The sequence below is a fragment of the Serinus canaria genome, chromosome 4 (assembly GCF_022539315.1).
Source record: "Serinus canaria isolate serCan28SL12 chromosome 4, serCan2020, whole genome shotgun sequence".
In the NCBI taxonomy this organism is placed as follows: domain Eukaryota; kingdom Metazoa; phylum Chordata; class Aves; order Passeriformes; family Fringillidae; genus Serinus; species Serinus canaria.
In genome coordinates, this window is record NC_066317.1 from 1,466,165 (window position 1) to 1,484,007 (window position 17,843).

At 48.8% G+C, this 17,843-nt stretch overlaps 3 protein-coding genes across 6 annotated transcripts in view; 2 read left to right on the plus strand and 1 right to left on the minus strand.

The window, feature by feature from the left end:
- Nucleotides 1–692: 692 nt before the first annotated feature.
- JCHAIN (joining chain of multimeric IgA and IgM) lies at nt 693–6,116 on the minus strand. The gene is made up of 4 exons (XM_009098495.4): nt 5,949–6,116; nt 3,292–3,427; nt 2,019–2,099; nt 693–1,817 (listed from the first exon to the last, which is right to left on the minus strand). The coding sequence occupies exons 1-4, from the start codon at nt 6,049–6,051 to the stop codon at nt 1,616–1,618; spliced, it is 522 nt and encodes a 173-aa protein (XP_009096743.1). The 5' UTR covers nt 6,052–6,116; the 3' UTR covers nt 693–1,615.
- A 3,810-nt stretch (nt 6,117–9,926) lies between these two features.
- Nucleotides 9,927–11,596, plus strand: UTP3 (UTP3 small subunit processome component). Its single transcript, XM_009098535.4, has one exon. It carries the CDS (start codon nt 9,958–9,960, stop codon nt 11,539–11,541), a length of 1,584 nt encoding a protein of 527 aa, XP_009096783.2. The 5' UTR covers nt 9,927–9,957; the 3' UTR covers nt 11,542–11,596.
- A 2,185-nt stretch (nt 11,597–13,781) lies between these two features.
- The window catches only part of RUFY3 (RUN and FYVE domain containing 3), a 32,301-nt gene continuing 28,239 nt past the window's right edge, over nt 13,782–17,843 (plus strand). For 3 of the 4 annotated variants that reach the window (XR_007777472.1, XM_030239581.2, XM_030239582.2), the window contains exon 1: nt 15,030–15,324. Coding sequence is in view for 3 of the 4 variants with exons in the window: in XM_030239581.2 (XP_030095441.1) it covers nt 15,030–15,324 (295 nt within the window). In the remaining variant the exon portion in view is untranslated. Of the gene's footprint in view, nt 13,900–14,770; nt 14,857–15,029; nt 15,325–17,843 lie in introns of those variants that run through there. The other variant, XM_018923535.3, reaches the window with a different exon arrangement.

The following is a 17,843-nucleotide window of genomic DNA, read 5'->3' on the forward strand; positions in this document are numbered from 1 at the left end:
GATCTAATAACTTCTAACATGACAGCATTCTGAGACTGGGAATGGTTTTGAAGATGAAAATGTCTTTGAGGCATATTTTAGTGAGTTATACATACCCACTGCAATACCTAGGCTGCCAAGAGGCCTTTGCTCTTGATGGTTTTTTTTTAATTGACTTATTTTTGCATGAAGGAGAGGGGAAAATGTTGTTTTTACAAGTTTGTTTTTTATAACTGTGATATCAGAATAATTTGTGTCAATCCTTTTTTATATCTTTGCTCTCCAAAATTTGGCCCCACATGATATTTTTTTCTTTAGGACAGACCCCTTGTACGTGAATGAATATCCCCCAGATTACTTGTTTAAAAGTACTCTCTTCAGGGGTGATGAAAACAACTGATCTGTGGATTGCCCTTTCAAGAGTTAATTTAGGTGATGTTTGGATTTTGAGACTCTGATCCTGCACTGATTGGGAATCAAAGCAGCTCAGTGATGCAGATCTGATCCTGAAATGATAAACCAGTTCAGCCTCAATCTGTCAGAGGTTCTGTAAGTGCAAGGAAATATTTCTATTCTGGTGTTTTGGGAGACTTTGCCTGTAAATATAAACAGTTATTTAGGGAGAGTTTGATTAATAGCAAAAGAGAAAATAATATGATTATAGGTTTGGCTTCCTTTTATGCCTTCTTATTGAATTGAATACAGCACACAGCTTGATTGCAGAAAAAAATTTATTGAATGTTTGACTTAACAAAGCTACAGTTCTGGGGATAAGGTTTTGCTGTTTCATCACTCCAATTCTAAACCTTGAACTAGGGTCCTGCTCTAGCAATTTATGTTGTGCTCATAGAATTTTTTGAGGTTTTAAATGCAAGATAAGGAGCAAGTAAAGAAATTTGAGCCCACTTGATTTTTTTTTTCTTTTCACCACTTGAACCAGGAGCAGGGGTGGAAGAAGGCAGCAGTATCAGTAAAGCAGTGGGGAAAGTGAAATGCCCAACATCTCCCAGAAGAGTTGAGGATTCCTGGCACAGTTGAGGGCTTGGCAGCTTTGCAAAACACTTGAGGGTAGCTGCATCTTTTGATCTTCTCTGAATCTGGGAGAACTGGAAGCTTGCAGATGTCCAGGTGCTAGAAGGATCCCGAATCTTTTGTCTCAGCTGTGCTTTTACAACTCTTTTCTGAGGGCCTAAATGCTGCTAATGTCATCAAAGGCCTTGTGTGAAGGTTGTGCAGAGGTCACTTTAGATTGCTCAGGAGGGAAGGACACAGACACTCGTGCTGATGTCTGGGGAAGGCATGCAGGAGACTGAAAAGGACAGCTTGCCCAGAGCTGTAAATGAGTGTAGTTCCCTTGACTGCAGGGGAATGCCTTCTGTCTGCTGGGGATCTGGTCTGTGTGGCTGAGACACAGCTTGGCATTGCAGCTATGTGCCAGGGACACATGAAGGGAGGCTGACAGCCAGGAGCTGCTCTTGGGAGATGGCACGAGGCTGAGGTTGGAAATGGGAAGAGACAAATTGGGTTACTGCAGGGGCCAGCATTTGGGCTGCTGCCATCCAGGTGCTGTGGTGCTCTACATACATTTGGGATAGGAACAGGGGTGCTTGGAGGCTCTGGCAAGCAGAAGGCCGAGCTACTGGGAGAAGCAGGAGTCAGGGGTCAGAGCTGCTGGCACCTGCATCACCTCCCCATGGTACAGCAGGGGCACAGGGGAGCTGTAGCACTGGTTCCTGTCGTAGGTGTAGCACGTCTGAGCTTCCTCACAGGAGTTGCCCTGCTGGGCCTGGTGGATGGCCCCACCCAGGTCAATTTCTATGGGCTCACAATTTTTGCAGCTGGAAGAGAACAAGTGTGAGGAGTTAGGTGAAAAGATGCCCCTGCTGAACCCCCAATCTTTCTTGCTCATCTGCATGTTGAGCCAGGAGAGTGCTGTGCCCTTCGTAGGTGTTCCAGGGGAACATCTGGCCCTCAAGCATCTTTTAGCACTGCTGAGGGTTAAGTCTTGGCAAATGAAGGTAGGAAGTAAAACGACTTACAGTTCACTCAAGCGGTAGACAAAAGTGGTCCTGAGTGGGGACAAGGGGTCAGAGATGTTCTCCCGAGCCTTCAGGGGAACTCTGCAAAGGTGGGAAAAGAGTCACTTGCATGAAAACTGCTTATTAAACAATCTGCTCTGTTGTGAGCAATTTACAGCTCTTCCTCTTCAGGTGCTTGACATTCTGACCCTTCTCCAAATCAAACCCCTGGAACAGGAGATCTTGGTTCTCTGCACCTTCAAAGGCAACAACCCTCCCTGGGAGGACTGCAGCAATTGATCTAAGTGCCACTTGTAAGGTGACAGTGCTGAGAGGGTTAATTTTTGTAAAACTCTGAGCTAGCAGATGCTTGAGGCTGATGGACAGGGATGATTAATTAGTGGCTCTCCTGTTGTGAGCTCTAGAGCACTCCTGCAGCTGTTTCCCAGAGACATACACACTTCTGTTAGGTGTGTGTGAGTGGAGAGTGGGGTATTCACATGCCCTCTGAACAGAGAGAAGCAGAGAAAAGAATGATCAAAACAATTCTTGTCTCATTTGCTGCTCCTGTGTTTTTGAACATGTGGAATGTGTTGGAAGATTATTTACCTGAAGGTGATTGCTTGATTGGATTCTGGTGGACATAGTTTATGTTAATTAGTTGATCAGGTCCAAGCTGTGTTGACTGTCTGGTCAGCAGACAGTCAAGAGTTCTTCATTTTAGTATTGCTCTTGTTAGTGTAATATAGGGCAAAATAGTTATAGTGTTATATAGTATCATAAAGAAATTAATTAACTTTGTGATATTGTGGAGTCAGATGCATCATTCTTCCTGCCTGGGGTCACCTGGTAAATACTCTAGGAGAGGACAGGACAAAGTCCTGTTCTTGAACTGAGCACTGTCTCATGGGAGACAGTTTAGGCATTAACTCTTTTCCCAGGCTTTCGGTCAGGTCAGGAAGTAAATCCAGTGTCATGGGCCCAATCTTGTATCAGGTTTGATCAACTTTTGAAAGGTCATTATCTACATCCCCAGCCTACTTTGTGAAGTTACTACTGGTCTGTCTAAAACATGGAGATGTTTTTTTGCATCTGAAGGAACAAACACAGAGAGGTTCATGTGAGGCAGAAAAGCACTTAGCAAAGCGAAATACTCAGGATGCCACAGAAAGCAGCCCACATGAAAAGCTGTTCACTTCACCAGTGCTGGGACATGAGAAACAATGCAAAGAAAACTGGTATAACACTGCATCTCCTGCTCACCATCTCTGTGAGATACTCGGCTGCCACTTACATGATGCGGATGTTTCTCTCCAGGACTTCTTCCTGAGGATCTTCTTTGGAGGGGACAAACTTTGAGGTCACTGTTACGCACTGACACTTATTATTGACCAGCACGTACTCCTCATCGCTGGGAGCCACTGGATAACCTGCAAGCACAGGATAGACAATGCCAGAATCAATAGCCAAATCCTTGAAAGCTGCTTTAGCAGATAGCCAAAGGATGAACATGTCAGCAATGCACCATTACAGCACCTGGGTTGGTTTAAGCTGAGGTTGCATCAGGTACAAGTGATTCTCTCAGCAAAGAAGGGTTCAGCTGTTTTCCTGCTCAGCTCAGTGTGCTGCTGTATGTAGGGGTGGTGGGACTGGGAAGGACAAGATTAGGAACCTGGACACTGTGCCTGGTGAGGGACAAACATGCAGGGATTGCTGGTAAAATGGGAAGCAAGTCCCAGCCACACCTGGCGTCTGAAGTGCTCTTTCACTAGGAATTGGTTATACAATTCTGCTGTCATGCACCAGGACTGCTCCAGCAGTCCAAACCCCAGTTTGGATCTGATCTCTAAACAAATGTCCTGACCTTGCCAAAGTGGCAGATGTGCCAGTCTTCTTTGAGTGGTAGTGGTATCCTGTCCGTCAGGTTCCTGGGGGAACAGCTGCCAAAAAGCACGGGAGGACCCAGCAAGGAGGCAGCCTGCTGATGTGGCAGGGAAAGGCAGTTGGCCCTGATGATACTTGTGGTTTGCAGGGAAAACTCTAGTCCTGATTTACCCCTCTAAACTGCTGCTTCTAGCAGGCTACTCTATATGAAACTCAGTTGAAGCAGGCTGAAACATGCCAGGTGTCGCTCGGAGGCTTTTGGGATGTTCCTGATGTTGCATCATTCTTGTTACAGCACCTTCAGCCTGCTTTAGAAGTAGCAGACCTAGCTATTTTTGTCATATGGGGACAGTTTGTTTTGGACTCAAATGGATCTCAGTTCTTGCCTGCTCTGCTTGTCCCTTGATTTGATCAGAGAGAGGAAGAAGAAACAGGCTGAAAAAAGCTGGGTTAATCATGTCTATAAATGATTTGGGAGTTATTGGACTTGAAAGCTTTAGTCCTTCCTTTCCCTGTAATATCCTGGTCTCATCTGCTTCCATTCCAGGATTTCTGATATGTCAGGCACCCTAACTGTGAAAAGGTACCAATACTGTGTAAAATGATGCCTCAGTGACCCCAGAGTTGACCTGCTGGTTACAAGCTGTTTCTGTGGCCTTTGGCAGCAGTGTACCTGCTGGATAAGGTCCTCTATGGAGTTCCTAGCTTGGGAAGGAAATCACTTTCCTAGCTTGTTCTCCAAGCTTCTTCTCTGCCAACTCATCGTTCCACATGAGCTCTTCCCTCTGATGCAGAAGCCTCCCAGAAAAGCCTCTCTGGTCCCTGGCTCCTTGTCTTGTCCTCTTTTTGGCTCCGGAGAAGTCTCTGCCTTTTTGTCCATCACACAGTTTTTCCTCTGCTGTCTACGCTGCATTCCACTTAACTTTGTGTGCAGCTCTTTCCAAACCCTTCATCCAAAGCCAATGTTCAAGTCAGATCCTATTGGCTTTTGGGTTGTCCCAAAACCTCTCAGAGCAGGTTTTAATTCTAAAATTAGATTAACACAATCTTATGCCTATGCAGGTTTTTCTGACTGCTCTAAAAATACTGCCCTGATTTGGTTCTTTGTGTTATGCTCTTGGCTTCACTGTTCAAGTTACTGGTGCTCCATCAATTTTTCATTTAAGATTACAATGCTAAAAAAATTTGATTTTATCTGCAGTATCTCCAAGTGTCACCCAGAGAAGTCTCTTGGGGGAAGGTATTTAAATGCAAAATTGGCTAGTGCTGTTCTAAATGTCTTCAGGTTGGATTTCCTGATGCCTGAGTCACTGCACTGAGCTGTTCCCTCCCTCCTCAATACTTATGTGGCTCTGTTTTGGACAAAATTTCTCAGCATCCAGTATTGTACTGTCCTTTGATACATTGTGAAGCCCAACAGAACTGCCTGGAGTAAGCAATAAGATGCCCTTTTCCAAAAGCTGCAGGAAGTGCAGGGATGCAGCTGTCTGTGCTGTTGGATGGTTATCCCTGAGCACTGACTCCACCCTGCAGGCCTGACCCAGCCATGTGCAGCAGGATGGCTTCACACTGTCCAGAGACCTGAGACCCACACTGAGGAGTGTGCTGGGAGGACAGGTTGAGCTCAGTAGAAATCAAGAGTTTCCAAGAAATTCAGTGGAGTTCCATGATTAGCTACAGTTTAATCAGAATAAGTTGGCTGTAGCTGTATGGCAGGATTGCCAGGAAGATTTTGGAAGCCTTTAGATCTAGCAGCTAAGCTCCCTAGGACTGCAGAAAAACAAGCATCCATGTTTGTAGATTATTGCTTCAGAAACCTGACAGAAAAATGCCTAATTATCAAGTCTTAAATTTGGAGCTAGTCATCACTTTATCCTCCAGACAGCAATTAAAACCCCACTGCTCTGATGCAGAAACACCCTGAGAAGTCCAAGCACCACTGAAGCATGGCTGCTTGAGTGGGCTTTGAGGTTTGAATCCTGACTGTTAGAATAATTCAGGGTAAATGACACCAAACCTCCCACTGATGTCTTAATCCCAGTTTTCCATTTTTTATTGCTCACCTACCTGCCACAAGGATAATCCCCAAGGAGATGGCCAAGGCAACACACAGCAACCAAGTGCTCTTCATCTTGCCTTCCCTTCTTTTGAAGAATGTCAGTGAGAGCATGACTCTGCCTATAAGGGCGTGTGCAAATGGGTTTCCTAAAATAAACAGCCTGGCCAGCACTGGAAAATGTGGCTGAGGACTGAAACCAGGTGTGTTAATGCACCAAGAGCTCTGGCTTTCAGAGCAGATGGGGCAGGGGGTTGCACTTTGATTGTGCTTTTTTCTGTTCTTCACTGACAGGCAACAGAGCTGCTGAGTACAAGGACACCTTGCCATCAGGGCTGATGGAAGGTAAGAAAGTCCCAGGGTCACAGCTCTGGCTTCTAGTTTTGAGAAATCAGACTTAAAAACCCCTGGAGTCCTATTAAAAAAGTCAGTTTAGGCTTCAAACTCCAAGTTCTGTTTGGACCAGCTGTGTGCAAACCTGAATTAAGGGCTGGACCTGTTCCCAGGAGAGCCTGCAGTGAAAGCAGGAAAGGTGACAGGGCAGGGCTGAAAGAGGTACAGCCACTGCAGCTCTGCCCACTGCATTGGGGAGCTCATCTTTGTGTGAATGGACAAGGGACTCCATGGGATTTGTGGTTTACAAGTGGTCCTGAGTCAGGTGTCAGGAAAACCCTGGGGTTTTGGGCATGCAAACTTTTCCTGAAGGAGGCCTGGGACGTTTTTTGGGTTTTTTTTTTTTTTGGTCACAGATTTGGCATCATTTGTGTAACTTCTGAAGAGCAAATGTAACCTATAATGGCCAGAGCTGCCTCTGCAGCATTTGCATGTGTCTTGTACAGAAAAAGCCACTTTTTAAGGGAAACCCAAACTTAGCAAGGGCCTGGTTGCCCTTGCCAGGCTTCTTCAAGAGGCTGAGCTCTTCTGGCAATGCTGCCAAGCATCCTAGTTCCTGTCACCTTGCAGGATGTGTCCCTTTTTCCAGACCCTGCTGGCTGGGTCCCTAAGGCCAGAACTGTTCCAAGTCCCTGGTTGTGTGCCCTGAGCTTTTTCCCCAAGCACAAACCCCTCACCCTGCAGCTGCATGATGCAATGAGCTTTCAGGTTACATCAGCAGGGCTCATGTGCAAGGGGAGCGTGGGACTTGGGGAGGGGGGAAAGATGGGTCACAGCTGACCCCTTGCAGGACATTGGGTTGTTCCACAGTTCTTTACAAACCTTGTGTTCTCCTTGGGGATCTGTCTGTAGCAGAGAAAAAATGTGGGGTTGTTTCCTTGCCCCATCCTAGAAAGCATTTCTAACAATTTTATGCAGCCCTCTCTCTGAGACAGGGGCAAGATGTTCCCTGTGTCCCATTTTTGGCAGGAGGTAAAAAATAAACCCCCTCACCAGTGCTGGTAGGGATGTCTGTCTAAAGTACTGTTTGTTTGGGTCAGTCTTTTTTGTAAGAATTTTGCTAGAATTAGGCAAGAAGGGAGGATACCAGCACCAGGATAAACAACATGCAAGGGAGACTAGTGCTGATCTGTTTGCATGGCTGCAATAACAAAAATATGGCCCTGGGAACATGCAAGCAGAGTCTTTTCAAATGTCAAGGCAGAGGCTGAGCAGAATTCTGTCTGTGCCTTTCTGTTCACTTGGGTGGTTTTCCCTGGCTGCCAGCGCTCAGCGTATCTGGATTTCGGTTGCTAAATCTACAGATGTGTGTACAGTCCCTTGGTCTGGATATGATGACTTGAGAGCTATTTTCAGTCCCTTCAGCCACCTGCATGTCTCTGGGGATTTCTAGCTAGATCTTGAGAGGAAGGTTCATGTTCTGGACTATTATTTGTATGGATTGCCCCTCTTTTACTGGGTGCCTTCTGTATTTTGATCTGGCTGAGCGGGCGTTTGGCAATGGGCTGCATGGGGAGCCAGACTCCCAACCTCCCTGCAGGGCAGAGCCTAGAGGTGGAATAACTGAGAATTGGAAAAGAAATGGGAACCAGGCCTGTGGTTTTAGTCTCTGTTCACATGTCCTGTGCTTCCAGATGCCTTTGGATATGCTGAACTAAGATTTTCCAGGTAAGAAGCTGGGCAGCTGCCTGAGTGAAGTGGGGTGAAATTGTTGTTGCTGTGCTGGGGGGGGCTGGACAGCAGCAAGGCTCAGGGGCCTCTCTCTCCACATAACACACCATCCATGAGCAGTCTGCCCTGGGCTTCTGTTTGCTCCTCTTTTCTCACTTGGAAGCCAACAGAGAGGTGCATCTAAACAGACCAGCAGCAGTCTCTGATTGTTGTCTTGGTAGCAGTGATCCCATGCTGCTGGCAGCAAACTGGTTTGGCTTGAGCAGCTCCTGGTTGACTGGATCAGCTAACTCATGCTGGAGATCATCTCCAGCTTCACCTGGATGTGGCTGATGTTTTCACTAAGTCCTGGAGAAGGTTTGAATAGACATAGATTGTTTCTTGCTCTTGGAAATTAACTTTGGGTTGGGAGACATGTCAATTCCATTTAAATCCAGGAGAGTCCAAGTGGAAGTTAGTAGGCTGATTTTTGAAAGGGCAGACTTGAAAAAAATTAGGATGTTTTAAGATGGAAACTTTCAAGGACAGGGACATGAGAAAGGCCTGGGTTTCTCTAGTCACAGCTGCAAAAGTTAGCTGGAATTTTAGCCTGGCAGGATCTGGCTGCACATGTCCAAGTATCAAGCGAAGATTTCCACCGAGGTATAGCCAACAAATGTAGAGGATGCTCTGTCTCCAGACCAAAATTACTCTTATTGCTCTTTATTCTACAGGCCTGTGTCCAGGGAGGTGATGGCTGAAAACTGGCAGGGACAGATTTGGAAAAGCGGTCTGAGGCAAAAACTGTGTTTGTGCAAGGAAGTTTTGATCCAGAGGTGACCATGTGAAGAGGCTGAGAGTGTCAGAGTATTAAAACTGAAACCTGTTGGCCAACAGATTGATCAGGATCCAAATGAATCACCAAAAAGTGAGTAAAGCACCCCACTCTGTTTCAGCTAATTTGAATATCTGCTTGACATGGGTTTTTTTCTACAAAAAGCTGGACCAGGAGTATTTATAAATACACCTGCACCTGTTCTGTGGTGAGAAAGAAGCCCCTGCACTTGTTTGCAGAGTTGCTTTTGCTGGGAAGTGTGCATGCCTGATTTATCAGGCTCTGAGTTTCTCAGCTTGGACTACACTAATTCCGGTGTCTCATTACTCTGTTCTTGGGGCAGGGCTGCCTGCAGCTCATAAAAGCAGATGGCTTCCCTGTGGCTCAGTATTAATGTCATTTTCCCGTGGGAAGGCTGAGAGGCTGGGCTGGTGCTGTGCCATGGCTGACAGACACACAAAACCACAGGATGACAATGCACAGGTGAGCAAATACAGACGGCATTAAAAGCCCTCCTAGGGAGGAGTCCCCGAGTGTTAAAAAATGAGAATTGCTCCTTTTCTGGGACGCACGGATCTCTTGGGATAAGGGGATAGATTCAAGGAGTGCAGAGGTGATGAAGCAGCAGCTGCCGAGCTGTGCAGCCTGAAGCTGCCTGTATCCCTGTAAAAGTGCGATTCGGTGACGGGAAAGGCTCTGGAGAGGTCATATCCAAACCTCAGAGGTGTCCGTGGAGCTTTGCAAATACTTCTGCTTCTCTCGGAGTTTCATCTGGTAGGGAACGGAGTACCAAGTTTTGGTTACAAGGGCACAGGTGTCAGGTGTGTTCTCCGTCTGTTTTTTTTTCCTCGTTGCCGTAAGATGACCGCAGAGACAGCAGCTGTACTGGCTGGACTTCTAGAGGAAGAAAAAGCCCCGAAGAGGCAACACAAGGGCTTTTTTTTCTTTTCTTTTTTTCCCCACGTGGCATCATTGCCTGGGGAGCGCTGCCACGGCTGAAACATCAGCTCGCCGCGGGCTGCCCGGGGCATGCCCCGCTTCCCCGGGGGCGTGCCCACGCTGCGGCCCTGGAACAGGAAGGGCTCGGCAGCCAGCGGAAAGGACGCAGCGGAAGGGGAAGCGCGGCGGGGGCAGTAGGAGCCATGCGGACCAGGCGCGGTACCGTCCTGCGGCCGCGGGCCGAGCCCGCCGAGCCCGCCGATGACCCCGCCGAGGTGCCCGGCGGCCGCGCCGGCCCCGAGGAGCTGGCGGACGATGTGGAGCGCTTCCACGAGGAACAGTTCCGCGCCGTGATGGCCGCCCTGGACAGCGGCGACGAGGCCGGGGACAGCGAGGAAGAGGAGGAGGAGGTGCTGGGTCTGCAGCTGCCCGAGGACAGCGAGGAGGAGGATGAGGAGGATGAGATTCAGGATCGGAATCCCTTTGTGGAGTACAGCGCAGAGGAGGATGAGGATGGAGAAGATGAAGAAGCTGAGGAGGATGAAAATCATTTTGAGGATGGAGAAGAGGAAGGAGGTGAGGAAGATGCAAATGATGTTGAGGATGAAGAGGGGGACCTGTCCATGGAAAGCGACTTGGAGGAGCGGCATCCCGAGGCCAAGCTCCCCCATGAGCTCTCCTGGGGCCAGCGCAAGCAGCTCTACTATGACACGGACTATGGGAGTGATGCCCAGGCCAAGGGCAAGCGGAGCCAGCAAGAGATCGATGCTGAGGAGGAGGAAGAGGAGCAGGAGGCTCAGGTTATCCAGAGACGGTTGGTGCGGGATTTGGGGGAGGATGATTATGGTCTGGACATGATCCAGGGCTACCTGGCTAAGCAGCAGAAAACCCACGATAGCAAGGGGCAGAAAATTGCTAAGGATCTGCAGGCCCTTTCCAAGAAGGAGCAGCTGAAGCTGCTGAAGCAGGAGTCCCCAGAGCTCCTGCAGCTGATGGAAGACTTTGAGGTGAAGCTCATGGAGATCAAGGATGAGTTGCACCCGCTGCTGCAAATGGTCAGAGACGGCACTATCCCGCAGGGGAAGGGCAGCCGCTATTTGCAGACCAAGTACCATCTCTACCTGAACTACTGTGCCAATATCAGTTTCTATCTGGTTCTCAAGTCCAAGAGGGTGCCGGTTCACAGTCACCCGGTCATCGAACGGCTGGTGGAGTACAGGAATATCATCAACGACCTCGCTGTCATAGACCAGAAGCTTTCCCCGCAGGTCCGTATGCTTCTGAGGAGCTACTATGACAAGAAGGAAGAGAAGCTACGGAAGGGAAACAAGTTTTCAGTGTTTCTCACCATGAATGGCAACAAAACCAAACCAAAACGTGCCTCTGCACCTGTTAATGGCCAGGCTGCTGCTGCTGCGGAGTCGTCGGATGAGTCGGAGCTGGATGAGGAGGCTGCCCTGAAATACTACAAGATGATGGAGGAGAAGCTGGCGCTCAAGAGGAAGAGAAGTGGAGAGGAGGATGTGCCTGAAGAAGCAGCGGTGTCAGAAGGAGAGGATCCCAGTAAGAAGAGAGGGGTGACCTATCAGATGATCAAGAACAAAGGCCTCACGCCCAAGAGGAGGAAGATCGACCGCAACCCCCGGGTGAAGCACCGGGAGAAATTCCGGCGAGCCAAAATCCGCCGCAAGGGCCAGGTGCGCGAGGTGCGCAGGGAGCTGCACAGATACGCCGGGGAGCTCTCTGGCATTCGGGCCGGGGTGAAGAAGAGCAGGAAGCTTAAGTGATGGTGGTCAGAGCTGCGAGGAGCAGTGCTGAATCCAATAAAAATTTTATACACCATGTTGTGGGGTTTATTCTTAAGGAGACTGGGGGTGGGTGGTATTTGGGTTTTCTTTTTCAGAGGGGGCTTTCTAGAAGGTGCCGTCTGAGTGGCACAGGGCCCTTTCCACACCTCACCCATGTCTGACAGTATTTTCATCTGCAGTGATGCTGTTGAGTTGCCCTGAACAGGAAGCCTTGAGAGATTGCAAGGAATGTATCAGGCAAAGGGAATTAAATAGGCCATGTGGGACTGAGGGGGGGAAGATGTGATTGGATGGACCTCTTGAGAGGGTGCGTTGGGAAAGGGGTTCAGCTGCTGTCACTGGCCTGCTCTGTTTTTCTGTCTAGTTCTGATCCATCCTGTTCCTGTGTTGAGCTGCAGAGTTCTGGTTAATAGTAGTTAATTTTTGTTCTGATTAGCACCTTTGTTAGCTCTTAAAATATGGGCACTTCTTTAAAATTCCTTAGTCTCATATGGTCTGAAAAATTGTTTCTCTTCTGGAATTAAGTGAGAAGCAAAGCAAGGATTTGTGGACTTGCCTGGATTTTATAACCGTATATCTAATAACCATATTAACTTCCCCTATGATAAATGTTAAATGTTGTCTGCTGCCACAGGACTAAGCATTGCTGCAGGACCACCTTAACAGATGGGTAAGGTGTTATGTCTTCAGTGGGCAGGTAAACTTTGGGGGTGTTGTGATACTGCCATGCCTTTTGGTGTGGGTTAATGCATTTTAACCCCACACTTAAGTGCTTGACAGGAGCTGACTGTGAGTGGTCAGTTCCAGTCTGGGCTATGAAGGAGGAGTGAGTGATAATTTTTCTCAAGTTTTACAAAAACTGTCTCAGGTAGAACCTGGGCTTGTGTCTGGGACAGGTTTCAGGGATCCCATGCCCTGGTTAGTGTACCATAGCATCTGAAAGGTATTAGTTTTCCATATGAAATTATTTCAGGAGAATAATTGCTTTATTTAATAATGCAATTGCATCTCATGGGAGTGTTTTGTGTGAGTGATGGGCTTGGGGGAAGCCAGGAGATGAGTGTGTGCTCTTGATCCAGTGGCAGGCCAGGTTCTGTAATACAAGCATGGGGTTGCTCTGCTTGTGCTTTGAGAGTGAAATGTGCTTTTGTGGGGTTCCTGTGTAAACCTTAAGACCCCAGGCCTGTTTCTGCCAGGAACACACTGTTCATTGCTGGCTGGAGAGTATATTGGTCATTTTCCAGGCTGCTTGTTGAAGGGAGAGGTAGAAACACAACCTTAAGCTGGGAAAAGTCCTGTCTCAGGTGTACTGAACAGGTCTCCTTAGATCTGTGCTTACTCACCTGCCCTTACTATAAACAACAGTGTCAGCTGCTCCTTCCCGGGAAGAAGGAGTAGCCTTGCTGCTCAGCCTTGATGAGGAGGGAAGAAGAATTTCCCCACCTTTAACTCCCCACGGGGATCCTGGTTGGAGTCTGCCGCTGATAATGCTGAGCTATGCATTGGAGGCTCTGCCAAGAGGTCAGGGGTAAGATGCTGGGCAAAAAAAAAAAACAGCTTAGGTGCTTTTTCTGGGGAGGGATGGTATTGTGTAACAGGCATTACATGAGGTGTGGAAAATAGCCAGCAGAGATGGTCCCTGATCTCATTACCACACAACCTGCTTGTGCACATTTCTCCCTTGATGCAAAAATGAAGGACTAACGGTCTTTGGTGGTCTGGCTATGTGCTTCCTTGGAAAGCTCGAGCAGCTGGCAAGCACAATTGTTGTGACTTGTACCTGAGCAGTAAATAAAGGAAACAACACATTGGTGTGCCATTACAGCCAGCTTCCTCAGAAACCTGGGATTAGGCTGAAGGCCCTGCGTGTCAGCAGCCAGCCCTGCCTGCCGGCAGATGGCAGCTCCTGGGTTAATGAAGATTAACCAGGCATTATGTCCACTTGATCAGTTCAGAGACTGGACAAAGCCATAAACATAATTCCCATATGCTTTTATCTATGATGTGATTGTTAGTGCTGTGGGAGGGGGGACACTGTATAGTGTCTCTAGGAAATACTTGGAGTAATGTTTTGTGCTGAAGGGAAATACCTGGTGGTGAACAGGTTTTGAAAATCCCCGAGAAAATGAACACGTGAAATCAGGCAAGGACCACAGGTGATCAGGAAAAGAAGCAAGGAGTGGATCCAAGTCCTGGTTAATGCTTTTTCCCTTTTCCAGTATTGCTTCTGGGGAAGGTGCTGACACTGCCAAGAAATGCTTCAGCCATGAGATGGCACTTGTCCTTGCCAGGGTCCTGCTTGGAGAAGACTGGCAGCCTCAGCAGCACCTAAAGCAGGTGGGACTCAGCTCAGGTAACAGCTTTGCTTCACCTCCATCACCCTCACATCAAGGGAAGGACCTGCCCTGGGTTCTTTCCACCCGCTCGCTTGGAGCGCAGTAATGCAAAGGACAGTCAGTCCTGCCACACCTCTCATAAGTGATTCATAGTTAAACTGATGCAGGCAAAGTGTAGAAAGCTCCAAGGTACGAGCTATTGTTTTCCTGCACTGGAAGAAATAATCCTTGGGGTGTGATGAGCATCCAGAGTAAGCCTGGCTGCCTTTGGAAGCTTGGGCAGAAAAGTGCAGTGGTAGGGGGAACACGATGCTTTCTGCATCACAACCTGAAATTTCTGTCGATACAGGAAAAGGAAAATATATTGACTAACTCGTATGGCAATACATTTGCTACTGCCTTAGATTTTGTCAAGGTTTTCCTAGCTGTGTTCCATAATTATTCCATCACACACAGTCTGGGTATTGTTTTACTCTTGTTAGCACTTAGAAATTCAAACATTCAGCTGTGCGATTTGTGAAGTGGATTAAAGCATCTGTTCAATTACTTGCAACATGTTGCATGACTTGGGACAGGGCTGAAAAATCAGTCTCCATGAATCAGTAGCCTTTACAGCTTTGCTTTTGCAATTTTAATGTGAGATTTAAAAAGAAAGCAGCAAGGTATTTCAGCTTAACCCAAGCGCGTGGAAGGCAGGGTGCTCTTTAAAAACTCGCAGGTTTATGTGCTTCCTGCCTGCTGACAGCACCACAATCCACATTAATTGCCCTGTCTTCTGTAAGACTGTCCAAAGTGAAATTCCCAGTAGTACGCTCTATTTGGCAGTTTTACTACTGAAGAATATACTTGTTATTTCTTCCCTTTTGTCCCAGGATCTGAAAACGCTGCTGTCCATGACCTCTCTCGCCGGGGAAAGCCAAGGGGAGGCAGGAGATGGTGCCTCGGCTTCGCTTCAAGGGTAAGAGCCCCTGCACCATCAGAGGGTGGCGGCTGTCAGGGCGGCTGTCACCGGCCGTGCTCCCTCCGTGCCGGGGCGAGCCGCTGCCGGCGGTGCGGGGGGAGCCCCCGGGGGCGGAGGCTGGGGCGGCAGCGGCGCTTCCCGGCCGGGGCGGGGCGGGGGCTGGGGCGGCGATGGCGGAGGCGGAGCGGGCAGCGCTGCCGCCGCCGGCGGCGGAAAGTTCCCGGGACGGGGCCGAAGAGGAGCTGCCCCCCGGCATGGAGCGGCGGCCCGAGCCCGGGGAGGCGGCGGCAGCGGCGGAGGAGGAGGAGGAGGCGCGCCCTGCCTCGCCGCCGTTCTTCCTCCTCTACCCCGGCCATGGAGGCGGCGCCGCGGCCGCGCCGCCCGGGCTGTGGAGACCCCCGGCGCCCCGCGGCGGGGCCGCGCTGCCCGTGCTGGTGCTGAGCTACCCGGGGCCGGACGGAACCCGTGAGTACCACGGGGCTGCTCCCGGGCCGGGAGCGTCCATCGAGGCGGGGTGGGCGGCGGACCGGGGGTCCCTGGGCGTCGCTCCCCTCCGGGAGTGCCGCTGCCCCGAGCCCTCCGGGCGGCCGGCGTGCGGCTCTCGCTGCCACGGGCGCGGCCGGGCTGGGGGCAGCCGCCCCAAAGCTGCCCCTGCCCCGCGGGGCTACGGGGGGACCCGGCTGCTCCCGGCGGCGGGGCTCGGAAGGAGGCGGTTGGAGGGGTGGCATGTGAGCCGTGCTGGCCCAGCAGCTCGGCAAAACCAGCCCCCAGAGAGCCCTTTGAGGAGCATCGCCGCCGCCCTTGGAAATCCAACAGGCTGTCCTGGACACGCGGGGTGTAGTTTCGGGGCTGGGGAACACCCTCTCGGGTTTCCTCCTCGTGTTTGGTGCGGAAAATAAACGCGTGGCGAGGACACTGCGCGCTTGAGACCTGAAGAGGCTGAAGTGCATCGCTGTGTGGGGCGTGTTGGGTGACAAACAGCGTTCTCCTTTGTGAGATTCTTTATGATGTTTTCGTGGTGTAGTTGTGGAAGCTGGAGTGCTCTGAAGTATTTGGGTGTGTTTTAAAATTAAATAAGAAGTACACACATGTGTGCATACAGAAGAGATCTTCTCTTTTCCATCCATCCTAAAAATAACCAGCAGCTTCATCCTCTGGGCTGCTGCCAGAGTGTGTGTGACTGAGCTTTTGGCCTTTGCTTTGTCACCTCCTTTCCCAGGTGAGCATTCTCACTCACTCAGGAGCTGATTTGTTTGGAGCGGGTATCTGGGGTTTTTTTCTGCTTTGGAAGCTGATGTACTTGAAGGCATTACTCAGCAGAGCTAGAACCAGTGAGGTAAGAAGTCCATGTCTGTAATGCCAAGAGGAGGTGAAATGCCCTGACTTTGCTCTGAGCTCTATGAAGGACTGTCTGTGGCTGCCAACTTATGTCCAAAGTCCCTCTATGTTAAATTGCTTAGAATGACAGACCCCTTTCAAAACCTTCAGTTTTACTTGTAATTTTTCCCTAATCAGGAGATCTTTACTCATAGTAAACCCTGTGATATGCATGCAAGGGCTTGAGCTACTTGTGATAGAAAAGAAGACTTAGAGAAAAATATTTAATTGTATCTGTTTAAACTTTGTGGGAAGCTCTTATCTGGACGTGGGGAAACTGAAGCATTGAGACGAGCACGTTTGTGCACAGGGACTTGGTGGAGAAGCCCAGTGGTTGAGCAATGCTTTATCCCTTGTCAGCCTTATTCTGCAGTGAGGGTTCGTGTAAGCTTTGTGAGAAACCTTTACAAGATGCATATAAAAGTTGCCCTGTTTTTGTGGGCCATGGAGGTGGAGCTGCCTGTGCAGTATCGAGTGTCACAGCTCGCTCAGGGGCTGACTGGTGCAGTGGTAGCTGTGTCTGGAGGGAGCAGGGATCAGCATCTTTTTGCACGGTGTCTTGAACTCTGTCTTTTGGGGCAAACTCTGTCAGTTAATCACTTTTTCCCCCATTTATTTTTTTCTTGTTGTGGTTTTTCTTTTCCCCAGTTCTCACATTTCTAAGAGCATCTTTCATTTGCTCCCACAGAACAGCAGGAGCAGTTCTGCTGCAAAGTGTTACAGGGAGGCAGTGGCCACTACACCAAAAAGTATTTCACAATATTTTGGAGGTTGATTTCAAGTCTTTTTTTCCCTGTAACAACTCAGTCCTTGAACTATTCTGTTGTATTCTCACCTGATTCCAAACATCAGGTGAAGGCCAGAGCTGCTTAGGGAAGGAGACTGCAGAAGCTCTTCATGGCAGCAGCACCTGCTTACTTGTTACAGGTGGTTCCAGAAAGAAAGAACAAGATGATGTACTTAAACATGCTGACGTGCAGCAAAACATTAGAACAGAATAAAAGCAACTTGATTAGGCAGTCCTTAAAAAACCTTAAACCAACCCGAGCTTGTTCTCACTGAAAGCCTACCCAATACATGATACTTGAAGTAGACTGTTCCTTCCCTTTCCTTCAATTATGAGAATTATTTCAATCCTTAAATAATATCTGTGTTTCACAGTAGGTAAAGAAAAATTGGTTTGTCACTTCTTAATTAAGAAATTGTTACTGATTTTTGGGTTGTTAAACCTCCTTTTGCCCATTCCTGTTTGAGCTTGTAGGGTTGGGAGTAGCTGGGATTTGAAGTAATGTGCATATCTGTCCTGGCAGAGGAGTCGGAAGCAGACTTTGCCATGTAGATGCTGTGTTGCTAATTTTATCTCTTTAGATTACATTCTGTGTCAGAGATGGCTTTGTCTTTCTTGCTTTGCAATCTCTATGCAGGCAGGGGGAAAACTTTCTCCTAATGATGGAAGCACGGGTTGTTCCCGTGCGGGCTCTGAAAATAAAAGCGCACCCAAAGATGCTCCCTGGAGTCCTGAGGATGGTTTGGCAATTTGTTTGGGTTTCTTGGTGTAGATTATTCTAATTCATTCAGCTTTGAAACTCCAAATACTTTGCAGTACA